This window comes from Coenobita brevimanus, chromosome 93 (assembly GCF_032717465.1).
Source record: "Coenobita brevimanus isolate Jiangsu-jjx chromosome 93, ASM3271746v2, whole genome shotgun sequence".
Lineage (NCBI taxonomy): Eukaryota > Metazoa > Arthropoda > Malacostraca > Decapoda > Coenobitidae > Coenobita > Coenobita brevimanus.
In genome coordinates, this window is record NC_137046.1 from 23,362,181 (window position 1) to 23,377,207 (window position 15,027).

The 15,027-nt window shown below is 44.1% G+C and overlaps 1 protein-coding gene across 1 annotated transcript in view; it reads left to right on the forward strand.

The window, feature by feature from the left end:
- The window catches only part of LOC145412535 (3-oxoacyl-[acyl-carrier-protein] reductase FabG-like), a 299,121-nt gene that overhangs the window by 235,456 nt on the left and 48,638 nt on the right, over positions 1 to 15,027 (forward strand). The window contains exons 6-7 of the mRNA XM_080282430.1: positions 14,514 to 14,550; positions 14,893 to 14,956. Of these exons, the coding sequence (XP_080138556.1) occupies positions 14,514 to 14,550; positions 14,893 to 14,956 (101 nt within the window). The remainder of the gene's footprint in view (positions 1 to 14,513; positions 14,551 to 14,892; positions 14,957 to 15,027) is intronic.

Consider the following 15,027-nt stretch of genomic DNA (forward strand, 5'->3'; position numbering starts at 1 on the left):
TATTTGGAATAAAAATAAAACTTATGTAGGCAAAAAATACATTGTCATCTTTGGCATATTGATAACGCCTATATGGGCAAGAAGCTAATGTTTGATGTACAAGTAAAGCACATTTAAGTACAAAAAATAACCTAAGCAACTTTGGGTCTGGTTAGTACTTGGATGGGTGACCGCCTGGGAACACCAGATGCTGTTGGCATCCCTACGTGTCAAGTGGGGTTGGTGGAGGATTAGTGCCCCTCCCTGTAAAACAATTAACTCTAAGCCGTTGGCCACCCCGTTTGGGATACATGGCGTCTGGCAATGGATGAATGAATGAATGAATCATTAAACACTGCAGAATATTCTGACCCATTTTTGTGTAAGCAAACTCCTCCTTTTAACACCTTTATTCATTGCAGGAGCTACACTTGCATTAAGGGGCATGGTAAGCAGGATTAACTTTTGAAATTCATTCATCCATTCATTGCCAGACGCCATGTATCCCAAACGGGGTGGCCAACGGCTTAGAGTTAATTGTTTTACAGGGAGGGGCACTAATCCTCCACCAACCCCACTTGACACGTAGGGATGCCAACAGCATCTGGTGTTCCCAGGCGGTCACCCATCCAAGTACTAACCAGACCCAACTTTTGAAATACAGCGTAAAAATATAAATGGTTGGTGAACTAGTTGATGGAACGAATGCTAGCGTGTGTTTAAATAGGCACCCATGTTGCGACCTAGCGTGATCCGAGACTAAATGAATGACGATCGCTTTCCGCGCCGATACTGAAAATGACTTTAGAATTACTTTCAACATATTTTTGGAGCTTATTATTTTTAAATTTTGTCCGAATTAACAGAAATCCGGATCAAAGGGATCCGGACCAAAGAGGTTGTACTGTATATATATATATATATATATATATATATATATACAGTATATATATTTTTATGCAAGGAAGAAGGAACCAGAGGTTGCGAACCCGCATTTATTGTTCTTTCCAAGAGAAAAACAAAATACAAGAGAGAGCCAAATTCAAGATCCTATCATTTCAAGATGCCTGGACACACTGCATTTGAAAGACGAGATCATAAGAAGCAGGAAATATAGACAGAGGGAGACAGTTCCAGAGTTGAATTGTTGCATAAATGAAGGACTGGGAGTAACAGTTAACTCTTCTATTAGAGAGTTGGACAGAAAAGGGATGAGAGTTTGCTGCTAGATGGGTGCTCCACGCCCGTCGTATAGGTGGAAGAATGCATGCAGACAATTCAGAGGAGTAGTGACCATTGAAGTAGTGATAGAAAAGAGATAAAGATGCAACAGTGCGGCAAAGATACAGAGGTTGAAGGGAGTCAGTAAGAGGAGGAGAGTTAATGAGACGAAAAGCCTTTGACTCCACCCTATTGAGAAGAGCTGTATGTGGGGAGCCTCCCCACACATGAGAGTTGTACTCCACACAGGGGCAGATAAAACCGCTGTATAGAGTCAACAATTGTGCAGGGGTAAAGAAGGAACGAAGTCGGCTTAGCACACCTAATTTATATATATATATATATATATATATATACAGTAATCTCTCATTATACGATGGGGTTCTGTTCCCGAAAACCCCATTGTAAAGCGATCCATCGTATAGCAATCCCATTATAACATGGAGTCAACGGGGATACATTCCCAGATGTGCCAAAACTCTCACATACACACACCTTAGCACTCACATACATGAAATATCCTTATGTTTAAACATTTAAAGTAACACATTAATAGTGAATAAAGAGAAAAAAACATGAAAACTACAGTGTACAGTAGTTCTTATCTTTACTGAAGCAAGTAAGGGTTGTTTATGTGGTTCCTAGACAATTCGCCATGAAGTCAACAATTCACCGTCATAATATGGACGTTCCCCGTCAGGACAATTCCCCGTCATTCTATAAATATACTTATTACTGATTAACTGATACTTTAATAACTAATTTTCAGGGGGATCTATCAAAGTCTATTTTCATTCAATAGCGTTGGCTTTGGATATCATTTGTAAGTTGCACTTTTAGACAGTATTTAACTTGTTTCTACCTTGCTGTAGTTGACTTTGAAGTATGTTCTAGCATCACCCATAGCTGTTTCATTAATTTCCATTGACAGAGTCCCTAGAGAGGTGGTGAAGTGGGCAATGAGAAAGCATGGCTTGGAGGAGTGGCTGGTTAGGGTGGTTATGGCCATGTATGTGGGTGCTCACACCCAGGTGAGAGTGAATGGAGATTTGAGTGATGAGTTTTCCATGAATGTTGGTGTGCATCAGGGGTCAGTCTTGAGTCCCATGTTGTTTATCATGGTACTTGAATCCCTTTCACGTGACTTTAGGAACGGACTCCCGTGGGAGTTGTTGTATGCTGATGATTTGGTGTTGATTGCAGAGAATGAAAGGGAGGTGGAGGAAAGGTTTAGGAAGTGGAGAGATGGTATGGGGCAAAAGGGTTTAAGGATAAATGCAGATAAAACAAAAGTGATGATATCTAGGGTTGGTGGCGGTACTGTCAAAGACGAGGGAGAGTGGCCATGTGCAGTTTGCCACAAGGGCGTGGGAAGTAATTCCATCTTGTGCGGTGTGTGTGATAAATGGGTGCATAAGAGATGTAGTGGTATCAGAGGTAGACTGCGAGATAATGCTGATTTTATGTGTACGGCGTGCCGGGGTGAGCAGGTGGAGATTGTCAGACGTGAAAGGATTGAACTTGCTGGTGAATCTCTTGAGTGTGTGGAAGAGTTTTGTTATTTGGGAGACATGTTGTGTGCTGGAGGTGGGGCTGGAGCTAGCTCTGTGGCTAGGGTGAGAAGTGGTTGGAAGAAGTTCAGGGAGCTCTTGCCTCTCCTGACATTGAGAGGGCTCTCCCTAAGTGCTAAGGGGTCTTTGTATACAGCATGTGTTGGGAGTGTAATGCTATATGGCAGTGAGACCTGGGCAGTGAAGGAGGAAGATATTCGCCGGCTCAGACGTACAGAAATGACAATGATTAGGTGGATGTGCAGTGCATCCCTGCGTCCAAGGCCTGGAGGGGCTGGGTTTACAATGAAAGAGTTGAGAGGTAGGATGGGACTGGAGTGTATTGGTGTTGTGATGAGGAGAGGTAGATTGAGGTGGTTTGGACATGTGGAGAGGATGGAGGATGATAATTGGGTGAGGAAGGTGAGAAGTGTTAATATTGGGGGTGGGGTTATGAGGGGTAGACCGAGAAAGACATGGGACGAGGTCATTAAGTGTGACCTTAGGGTTAAGGGACTGAACAGGGAGGCTGCAATGGATCGTGCAGTGTGGAGAGCCGCCATTAGGTGACCAAGGCCGACACATGCAAGCATGTTGGAGCCTTTAAAAACGAAAACGTACTACAACATCCTGGGTATATTTTAAAACGACTTTGAAGAGGTACAAGTACAGTACTAAAAAACTAGTGTACTTACTAAATAAACTGATATGAAAAAAACGACCGGGAATCATCACGATGACGAAAAGTCCCGATGGTGAATTGTCTTGTTATTGTTGTGATGGCGAATTGTCCCGAAACATTTATATAGATGTAATATGAAGATTAATCGTATAATTACAAAGTGGCTAGAGCGCTGGTCTAGTAAACCAGAGGCCGGGAGTTCGATCCTCCCTGAAGGCACGAGGTGGTCATTTTGGGGACGGTGTTACACCCAGGCTCTCATGACTCCCTCTCTAAAGGAAATCGAGTGGGGTTAGCTAGAGTAAAATACTAGACTTGTCCTTACCCCCCCTGGGGGTAGGGGGGTTTCAAGAATACTCCCCCAGTATCCCTGCTTGTCGTACGAGGCGACTAAAAGGGTTGGTGGTGGGTTAGTGCCCCACCCCGTAAAAAGAACTAACTAAAAAAGCGAATAAAGTGCCTCGGACCCGGACGGACCATACGTTGACGACTAAGGAACGGACAAAGGACATTCTTAGGATGGGAACATGGAATGTGAGAGGAGTGAATGATGAAGTGAAAGAGAGAGAGATTGTTCAGGTGCTTGAGGATGCAAAAGTGGACATATTTGGATTGACTGAAACTAAATGGAAAGGTGAAAGGGTGAGAGAATGGGAATGTGGTGTAGGTATATGTGCGGGAGTCAGTGAGAATGAGAGGGCAAGAGAGGGAGTATGTCTGATGATAAGCAAGAAGTGGAAGGAGCATATAAGAGAGTATGGAACAGTGGGTGCAAGGATTGTATGGGTGAGGATGAAAGTAGGTATACAAGTTTGGGCGATTGTATGTGTGTATGCTCCAACAGAGGATCGAGTGGCAGGAGTGAAAGATGAGTTTTGGGCGAGAGTAGAAGCATGTATAGACAAGTTTGAGAGGAGCGAGAGAGTGCTGTTGATTGGAGACATCAATGGCAAAGTTGGGAATGTACGAGTGGATGGAGTGGTTGGTCAGTGGGGTGTGCCTGCTGAAGTAGATGGGAATGGTAGTGCTTTGGTGGACATCTGTGCTTGTAAGGGGTTGGCAATAGCCAACACCTACTTTCATCATAAGATGATCCACCGGTATACATGGAGAGTAATGAGGAGGATGGATGGTGAACTTGTTGAACGAAAGGCAATGATAGACTATGTGTGTGTGGATGAGCGAATGAGAAGACAAGTGTTGGATGCAAGAGTGTGGAGAGGGTGGGGGAATGGAGTCTCGGACCATCACTTAGTGATGGCCAAGGTAAAGATGCAAAGAAAGTGGTTGAGGAGGCGAAGCGGAAGACAGGAGGAAGCAGCTCCTGTGAGAAGAGTGGAGAAATTGCAAGATAGAAAATGACAGAGTATAAGAGCATAGTGGAAGAAAGATTGGAAAGGTATGAGCTAGAGCAGATGGAAGGGGTGGAAGAAGTATGTAAGATATTCACGGAAGAGATAGGCGCAACATGTGAGGCGGTTTGTGGAGTGAGGAGGAGATGCAAGGGTATGCAAGGGACAGCATGGTGGAATGATGAGGTGAAACGAGCTGTGGAACAAAAGAAGAAGGCATATGGTGAATGGTTGGCGAGTAGAGGTAGGGGAGAAGATGAGAGAGAGAAGAGAGGGGTATATGTGAGCAGGAGAAGGGAGGTTAAGAGACTGGTGAAGGAGAGTAAGAAGAAAGTGGATGAAGAGTTTGGGAGGAATCTGAGTGTGAAATGGAGGGAGAGTAAGAAATTGTTTTGGAAGGAGGTGAAGAAAGTAAGGCAGTGTGAAAGGGGAAATAATAGGGGAGTGAAAGATAGGAATAATAGATTGTTGGTGGAGAAGAGAGAGAAATTGAGGAGATGGAAGGAGCACTTTGAGGATTTGTTGACTGTAGAGAGTGAGAGCAGTGTGAGTATAAGTGCTTGGGGAATGGCTGGGAGAAGAAGAGATGAGAGGAGGGAGGAAGAGATCAGTAGGTCGGAAGTAGTGGAAGCGATGAAGAAGATTAAGCTGGGAAAGGCCCCAGGAATTGATGGAGTGTGTGGTGAAATGCTTAGGTATGGGGATGAGATTGTTGTGGAGTGGATATGGAAGTTGTATAGATTGGCTTGGGAAGAGGGAAGGGTTCCAGAGGACTGGAAATCAGGTATAATTGTTCCCCTGTACAAAGGAAAAGGGGAGAGAGAAGTATGTGGTAACCATAGGGGTATTTGCCATCTTAGTGTGACTGGTAAAATATATGGTAGAATACTCATTGATAGGGTTAGGCATATGACAGAGGAGCTAGTTGGAGAAGAACAAGGGGGATTTATGAAGGGAAAAGGGTGTGTAGATCAGATATTTCTTCTAAGATGTTTAGTGGAGAAGTATCTAGAGAAGGGAAGGAAAGTGTATGCTGCCTTCATGGACTTGGAGAAAGCTTATGACAGAATAGATAGGCAAGGTATGTGGAAGGTATTAAGAATATATGGAGTGGAGGGGAAATTGTTGAGTGCTGTGAAGAGTATGTACAAGGGAGCTAGGGCTACGGTGCGAGTGGATGGTGAGCTGAGTGAGTTCTTTGATCTCAATGTGGGACTGAAACAGGGGTGTGTGATGTCTCCATGGCTGTTTAATATATATATGGATGGGGTTGTAAAGGAGGTGCAAGGTAGGGCAGTGGATGTGGGGCTGGCCCTAATGAATGAGGGTGAGATTTGGAAGATTCCGACCTGGCTAATATATGGCCCGGTCCCCTCTACAGGGGGGGGAAAATATTTGAACGAACGAACGAACGGAGATTCCGGTGTTGCTGTTTGCTGATGATACAGTATTGTTGAGTGAAGATGAATGGTTGCAAGGTTTGGTGAATGAATTTGGGACAGTGTGTAGGAGGAGGAAGCTGAAAGTTAATGTAAACAAAAGTAAAGTTATGGTGTTTGAGAGGAATGAAGTCACAGAGTGTGCAGTGAGGTTGGATGGTGAGGATATGGAGAATGTGAGTGCATTCAAGTACTTGGGTAGTGTGATGAGTAAGGATGGAACTTTGGGGGATGAAGTACGTGAAAGGGTACAGCAGGGACGGAAGGTTGTTGGTACACTGAAAGCAGTGATGAGAAATAGGGAGGTGAGTATGGAAGTTAAGAAGTCACTGCATGATGGTATTGTGATCCCTACCCTGACGTATGGAAGCGAGGCGTGGACCTTGCAAGAGGGGAACAAGTCAAGAGTGAGAGCAGTGGAAATGAGTTACTTGAGAGGAGCATGTGGAGTGACGTGGAGGGACAGGTTGACGAATGAAGAAGTGAAGGAACGTTGTGGGGTAGAGGTGGATGTGGTTGAGAAGATTAGGAGAAATACACTGAGGTGGTTTGGACATGTTGAGAGAATGGAGAGTGAAAGACTGACTAAGAGGGTGTATGTAGGTGAGGTGGAGGGAGGGAGAGGGAGGGGTAGACCGAGGATGAGGTGGAGGGATGGAGTTGAGAGGTATATGAGGAAGGGGGGGGTGAGTTGGGGGGAGGGTAGTCAAATGGTGGGTGACAGAGTGACTTGGAGGCGTTTTGTCTGCGGCCACCATTTGCGGGATTAGGGCGTCGGGCTATAGATAGATAGATAGACAAAGTATGTCGATCGTTCACTTAAGGTAATTAGGCATTTATATAAATGCCAATGTCTCATATGTAGCCTTATGCTAAGATGAAGGAACGATCATAAATCAGCTGATTCACGTTTTAATATATTATTATTTTTCATTTAATGCCCATGATTTGATGCCATATTTTACATTTACTGTTTAAACAATAAACCACCATCACTTTTATAACTTACATAATTCAAAAACTAGTGTACTTGTACTTGCTAAATAAACTGATACGTAAATAAATGACGAGGAATCGTCCTGACGGCGAATTGTCCCGACTCGGCCTCACAGTCACAGCCCTCACTCATCAGTGTCAGAACTGGCTGGCTGGGCAGGGCTGGCTGGCTGGGCAGGGCTAGCTAATGAGGCTGGACCGGTGGACAAGTGTGTGTGGTCCAATGCCGACAGTGTGAGGACGTTTTTGTTGTGTTTGCACATTCGCTGTTCACTGAGCCGCGGATGATCCATCGTTGTAGCAAATCATTCCCATTGTATGGTGGGCATAGGATACTAAAATTTTGACATTGTATAAGCGAAATATCGTATAAAGAGGCATCATATAATGCGGGATTACTATATATATATATATATATATATATATATATACAGTATATATATATATATATATATATATATATATACAGTATATATACTGTATATGCAGTGGCTCGCATAGTGCGCGAGAGATTGGGCGGTCCACGACCTCGCGTACTGGGAATACATAATCTTATGGGAATACAGTAGAACCTCTCTCATTTGGACTATATGGGGGGAAGGGTTGTCCGAATTAGCAGATTGTCCGGACCATCAGGGTAATTCCAGTTCATACCAAAAACTATCTACATATGGTATGTTTGTTAATTATTAACATATGTGGCATATGTCAACCCAACGTAACTGCAAAAGATGAAAGGATACTAAAATTACAAAACTAATCATGTATGATAGTTTTGTATTGCATAATTTACAGGTAAGGCCATGACAAGAAACTAGCCTACATTTTAAATTGTAGTAAGTGACTAAGGCCTGTGTAGGCAAAAAAATAAATTAAGTAATTAACTAATATTTGGAATAAAAATAAAACTTATGTAGGCAGAAAATACAGTGTCATCTTTGCATATTGATAATGCTCATATGGGCAAGAAGCTAATGTTTGATGTACAAGTAAAGCACATTTAAGTACAAAAAATAACCTACAGTAATCATTAAACATTGCAGAATATTCTGACCCATTTTTGTGTAAGCAAACTCCACCTTTTAACACCTTTATTCATTGCAGAAGCTACACTTGCATTAAGGGGCATGGTAAGGAGGATTAACTTTTGAAATACAGCGTAAAAATATTAGTGGTTGGTGAACTAGTTCGTGGAACGAATGCTAGCATGTGTTTAAACAGGCGCCCATGTTGCGACCTAGCGTGATCCGAGACTAAACGAATGACGATCGCTTTCTGCGCCGATACTGAAAATGACTTTAGAATTACTTTCAACATATTTTTGGAGCTTATTATTTTTAAATTTTGTCCGAATTAACAGAAATCCGGATTAAAGGGGTCCGGACCAAAGAGGTTCTACTGTAATTACATATGGGCGGCACCCCCTCATACCTGGAGATTTTTTGCCCCTTAGAGACATAATAAAAGTCATATTTTTCAGACATTGTACTAAACCTATAGCTACAATAAAAATATGGGTAGTCACCGTAACAACAGTAGACAACAGGCCTGATGACCTTAAATAACAGGGGTTCCAAGGCGCAGCAACACTTACAGCGCCGCACTCCCCACCGCACCGACACTTCCCTCCACAGACTCCTCTTGAGCACCTTCCCTACAGCCTTTATGGCTTCACGGTTCTTCCACACAGTTCTCACTGTAGATTCAGCCAGTCCCAGGGCTCTCCCGATGGCAGTGTTTCCTTGACCCTCCTCCTTCATCTTAATGATCTTTAACTTGGTGGCGTGCGTCAGAAGTTTCTTAACTCTTGGGATTGGAGCCATGGTGCGGCGAAGTACAGGCAAGGATGCAGCATCACAAAAAACACCACATGTTGTACACGACAGGTTAGCTGCAGAGAGCAGATCCGCACAGTGCACGAGCCAGGACTATTATGGCGCGCCCGCTCCCTTGTACCCCAAGCTGTGCAGTAGAATGCCCGGGAATTTCTGCACATCAACATGACGACACGTGATGCACTGTGTGAGGGGTGGTCGCGCACTAATAGAAAATGGCATTTTTTAGCCACTCCTTGCCTCTGCCTCGCGTTCTGTGTGGTAAACTCGCGCATTCAAGGGTTTTTGGTTTTGATTTTTGGTCACTCGCGCACAATGCGAATCGCGCACTGTGATGACGCGAACTGTGCGAACCTACTGTATATATATTAATCTCCGTACTATCCGGACGCCCACTTTCTGGACATCCCCACTTACCGGATATTTTGGTCCCGGGATCCAGTATTCCCAAAATGGGCCAAAAATTTGAAAAAAAAAAAAAAAAACGACTTTTTTTCCCCCCATAATTTGAACTTCGCGCGCGCGGCACAGGCCAGCTGTGTTTTGGTGCATAGTTCCGCTGCTGTCCGCTAGAGCACCCCTGCATCCTCCCCACTTACCGCCCTCTCTTGTTGTGAGTGCATGCTCGTCATCATGGCCGCCCACATGCTCGCTTTTGTGGTGGTGCCTTACCTGCTGCTGCTCTCCTGCCTCTTGTTAGTGTGTGTGATGATGGACCTGCCACCTGAGAAGAGGAAGAGAGTGGTTCTGACTCTGGAGAAGAAGAGGGAGATAATGGACAAGGTGGATGCAGGACGGCCAACTTCACGCATCGTCTGTGAATTCAACCTGGCCCGATCTACTTTGTTTGATATCAAGAGATCCCGAGACAAACTCATGCAGTACACGGCTGACTTCTCGTCGCAGAGCAAACACAATGTGGAGAGGAAGATGATGTTTACTCCCCGGTATGCTGAAGTTGACCGCTCCACGTTGATTTGGTATCAACAGCAACGTGCTGTTGGTGTGCTGGTGTGTGGCACAGAGCTGAAGGTGCTGCTGAGAAGTTCGCAAGGCTTCACAACGCCCCAGACTTCAAGGCATCCGAGGGTTGGCTCTTCGCGTTCAAGTTACGACATGGCCTTACCAACCGTAAGGCCCATGGAGAAGCTTTGGACGCCAACGAGGATGGAGTAGAGGAGTTTCGGCACAAGGTGAAGAGCTTGATTGACAGGGAGGGCCTCACTCTCGGTCAAGTCTACAACTCTGACGAAACTTGTTTATTCTATCGCTCTTTGCCAATGAACACTAGCCGAGGAGACAGAGAAGCATTTACCTGGCCGCAAGCTCTCCAAGCAACGGATATCTGCTTTGTGTTGTGTCAATGCTAACGGCATGCACCGGCTTAAGCCCATTATTGTTGGCCGTGCAATGCAGCCTGGGTGTGTTCATGGGGTGATGGATGTCCTTCCTGTCGTTTGGTACCATTCTTTGAAGGCATGGTTCACAGCCCACATCTTCAAAGACTGGTTCCACCGCCATTTCGTCAAGTAGGTCATACATTACCAGAGGGAGAAACTGGGAATCCCACGCGACCAGGTAAAGGCCCTCCTTCTCCTCGACAATGCACCTGCCCACCTGTGCGACAAGGACTTGGTGGCTGAGAATGGGCGCATTAGGTTCATGTTTCTGCCACCTAATACGACTGCTCTCATCCAACCAATGGACCAAGGAGTGATCGTGGCAATGAAGAGGCTGTACCGACAGAAGTTCCTGGACGAGGTGATGGTTGTTCTCGAGGACGAGGACGAGGACGAGCGCAGGGAGGGACGGGACACGCGAGGCCAAGCGGACTTTGGAAAACCTTCACCGCTACAACATCAATTGTGCCATTTACAACTGGGCCAGTGCATGGAAGGAAGTCCCTGTCAAGACTCTAGAAAATGGTTGGTCTCGTCTGCTTCTTGGAACGGATGTGGAGCACGATTTCCTAGGTTTTGACATGGATGACTTCCATGTGGAGCGCATGGGGACGATGTTGATGTGGACGAAGTGCGTGAGTGGTTGGATGACGACGAGGGCGATCCTGTCTGATATCGAGATCGCATCTTGAGTTGCAGGTGTCAGTACCCAGCTTGAAGATTCCGATGAGGACGGCGACTATGATGCGGACTCTTCTCAGCATGACACTACTCCAGCCATCCCCAAGCTGAGCGCACTCCGGGAACACGTAGAGTTCGTTCTGGACTACCTGAAACACCTGGACTGCGACAGGGAGATGGGGCCCTTGGGACTTGTGGAGGAAGTGCGTGCTTTCAGGCAGCGCATCATTAATCGTCAGAATTGTTGTTCCTTGCGTCAATCAACGATTGACAGCTTTTTCAAGCCCCTGACCCCCGCTGTGCCCGGTCCTGGCTCCACTCTGTTGCCTCCCCAAGACAGGCCCTCGTGCTTCGAGCCACAGCCCAGCACATCAGCCACGGTGGAGTCACCGCTCGACTTGAGTTTGCACCTATCTTCAGAGTCGTCTGCAGTGGGTACGCCATCACCACGACCCAGTGACGCACCCCTAGGTCACCTCCCTGTGCTACTCTCAGACGCTGATTAAACGGCAAGAATTTCTCCACTAGACCACACAGGAATTTAGTGTTGTGCAGTGAAAGAAAAACAGTGCATACAGTATTGTTAAGAAATTAGAAATCTGAATGAAAAGACAAATAATTTTTGGACTGTAAATTTTAACGTAATTTAACTTGAGTGTGTTTTGTTTAGAAAATGGTTTTATGAGTGGAAAGACTTAGAATGCAGAGTGCAACACTTATTAAGTTACAATGGAGCATAAGTAAGACGAGAGTGCCCAGTGTAAAGAGAATGGACTTCTGAGTGCGAATGACTAAGTTAAGTGCAAGACTTCATGAACAGAGTATTGCAAGTGCTTCAGGAAATCCTTCTTACTGTCAGAGTCTGAGAGGAGGCAGTTATTCATCGAGATGGCCATGGACTTGCTGTAAGTACGCGGAATGTTTCATACTGTACTGTACTGTATTTTCCATACTGTACTTACCTCAAACACCTCATTTCACTCTTTTATGTCCCTTATTGGTGTGAATATGTAGTGTCTTAGGTGCTATGATGTGCAGTAGGGAGGTATTTTTCTGAGTTAGGCTAGGTTAGGGTCCATTACTACCAGTCCAGGAGCCAGGGACTTGTAAGTACCCAGAATGTTTAATATTGTATAAACCTACCTCAAAAACCTCATTTTACGGTTCTTTTGCATTTATTTCAGTCTTTTATGTCCCTTATTGGTGTGATTGGGTCCAGAGGTAGTTGTATAGGTGTTTTTCTGAGTTAGGGTCCATAAGTACAAGTCCAGGAGGCTGGTGCCCACTATCCGGACAGGACCACTTTCCGGACATGCCTTTGGCTCTATTACGTCGGATAGTGGAGGGATTACTGATATATTTATAGAATAACGGGGAATCGTCTTGGGTGCAAATTGTCCTGATGGGGAATCGTCCACTTTTTGAGGGCAAATGTCTGATGGCAAATTGACTTAACGGCAAATTGCCCCAGAACCCAACAGATTACTTCTCCTTCTTATGTCCTTATGGCTGTATCCATGGAGATATTTTTTTTAAATAAAAATTTGCCTTCATATAGAAAACAAGTTGTGTTTGATCATGATGTTAGTAATTTCAAGAGTTTTTGACAGTACACTCAACCCCCTGCTATCACACCTAATTGGTCACAGGAAACGCGCGTGATAGCTGAATACGCGATATCTGAACTGAATAATCAGTGGGAAAATTTCTAATTGGTTTTTCAGTGGCCCATTTTTCTAACTTTTAACCACTTTATGCCTACGATTTCCTGCCAATCTCTCCTCTAACATGAAATAAAGCATTATTATAATAATAATAACAGTATAATGAATAAATAAACAACATAAAAGGCCATCAAACTTTTATGAGGATTACAGCTTGGGTGGTTTGATGGGTTCCGAGGCTTGGGAGTGGCTTAGTTGCCGCCAGATCTCTTTGGCTGTCTCCATTTCTTTAGTGTCCACAGCTAAAGGGGGTATCACATGGTACAGTACCTTATATCAGGAATGGCTGAGGAACATTTAAGTGGAACAAAACTTGGACGCTATCACACATGTTCCCCACACTGTCGTCAGAGCCCCGTCTCAGTTGTAAACACGTGATTACTTTATCGACATCACAGTTTTTTCAGCATAAGAAAAATTAACTCTTTATAAGGGTTTCAAAACGATTGATATTTATTTTAAAATACAATATTAATAAGTATTCAGTGTTAGGCTAAATTTCAATGCTGTAGTACGATATATTCTTTCGAGCCGAATGGGTTTTGGTCACTGTTTTGCCCGTCTTGTCCTCGGCAGGAATCCGTTCAGATGCATTCCAAATGCTCGTGCTATAATTGGGAATTTTACCACGTTACTGTTCCGATTAACCATCGTATCCTCTGCAAACCTCGTATGAAGTGCCGTGTGAATAAGTTTCGCTTAGCCTGTCTTCAAACTCGACGTGTGATAGCGGTCTTGGGGTGCGTGATAGCATGTATGGTTGTGCATTTGATATGTGCATGATAGCAGATAAGCGTGATAGCTGAACGGGTGATAGCAGGGGGTTGAGTGTATATGTACTGTAGTATATGCAGGGAAACAAGGGTCAAGGTGAGTGTTTGGCAGTGTTCCTTATCACGCCTGTGGATCCCATAATAACAGGATGTAGGGTTTAGGTTTTTATACCTGGTGCTTAGGATGACCCCCAATTTTGGGCATTTTTTTTCATGAGGTTCAAGAGTCGCCCTATACACCGGCAAATGCGGTATAATGTGAATGAACTTTACACAAACTCATGGCCACTGCTGTCATTCAAAACTCAACCAGAAAGCATCCCCATTGAATCCCCTCCAAACTCTCATAATGCAGAAGCTGTCCTTACCAGGGATAGTGGCAAGTTTACCAAGCCAGAATACATGCAGCCGTCACTTTTCTCTGGTTCAGTACCAGCATAGAAAATAACTCGCAAACAGCCTACTCCCTTACACCACAATACAGTTAACTCTAGCACCTCACCGTCAGCATAGACAGATCTTCAACGTTAACTTTGGTAAAAGGTTTCTGGGAGCACCTGACTCAGGTGGCCAGATTTCTACTGTCTGTTGGGTTTCCATCAAGATAATTATGGAACCACAGCAGCCACAGTATGTCACTTGAGTTAAAGCATGCTGACTTTGATGCCAGCAAAATAAGTGAGGTTCAGTGAAACAGAGAAAATTAAATAGGTATATGATTCTCATCATTGTATACCTGAAGTACCCACACTGAATAGAAAAGGTAGGGATTCATCACATTGCTGTAGAAGACAGTCACTTCATTCTTTAATCCTGGATGCATACATTGTGTACAGTTATGCTTTCCTGTAATTTATATATACACTATATTTTCCTGACAGAACTGGCTGATAAACAAGTACGGGTTAACAGTGTCAAGTAAGTAGTAGTATTGATTTTCCTTTTTTTTTTTAGATAGTGTAATGGATGCTTTAATAACTGCCTTTCATTAGAGGAAACACAGTTGTAGTGCATTTGGTTTTAGTTAATGAATAGCCTGTAACAAATTTTCATTTTATTGAAGTTATTGCAGGTTTGTAAAAATTACTGCAGTATTTTGTCCTGAAAAACTTCAAATCTCTGTACCTCTATGATTACCGAGTCAGCTGATTGCATCAGCAGTAGCTTTCAAGGTTATGACAGTGTGAAATATTTTCTTAATGATATATCCTTCCTGTTATTTTTTATAAGCCTTAAAATTAGCCTCTGATAACTTTTCAGCCCTGGTGTGACAGTGACAGAGTTACAGAAACGAGGTGGACTTGATGAAAATGCTTATGCTGCAGTAAGTACAGTAGCTGTGATTTTTTTGTCTTTGAAATTATTGCTTTATGAATAGTGTAATAAATGTTGAGC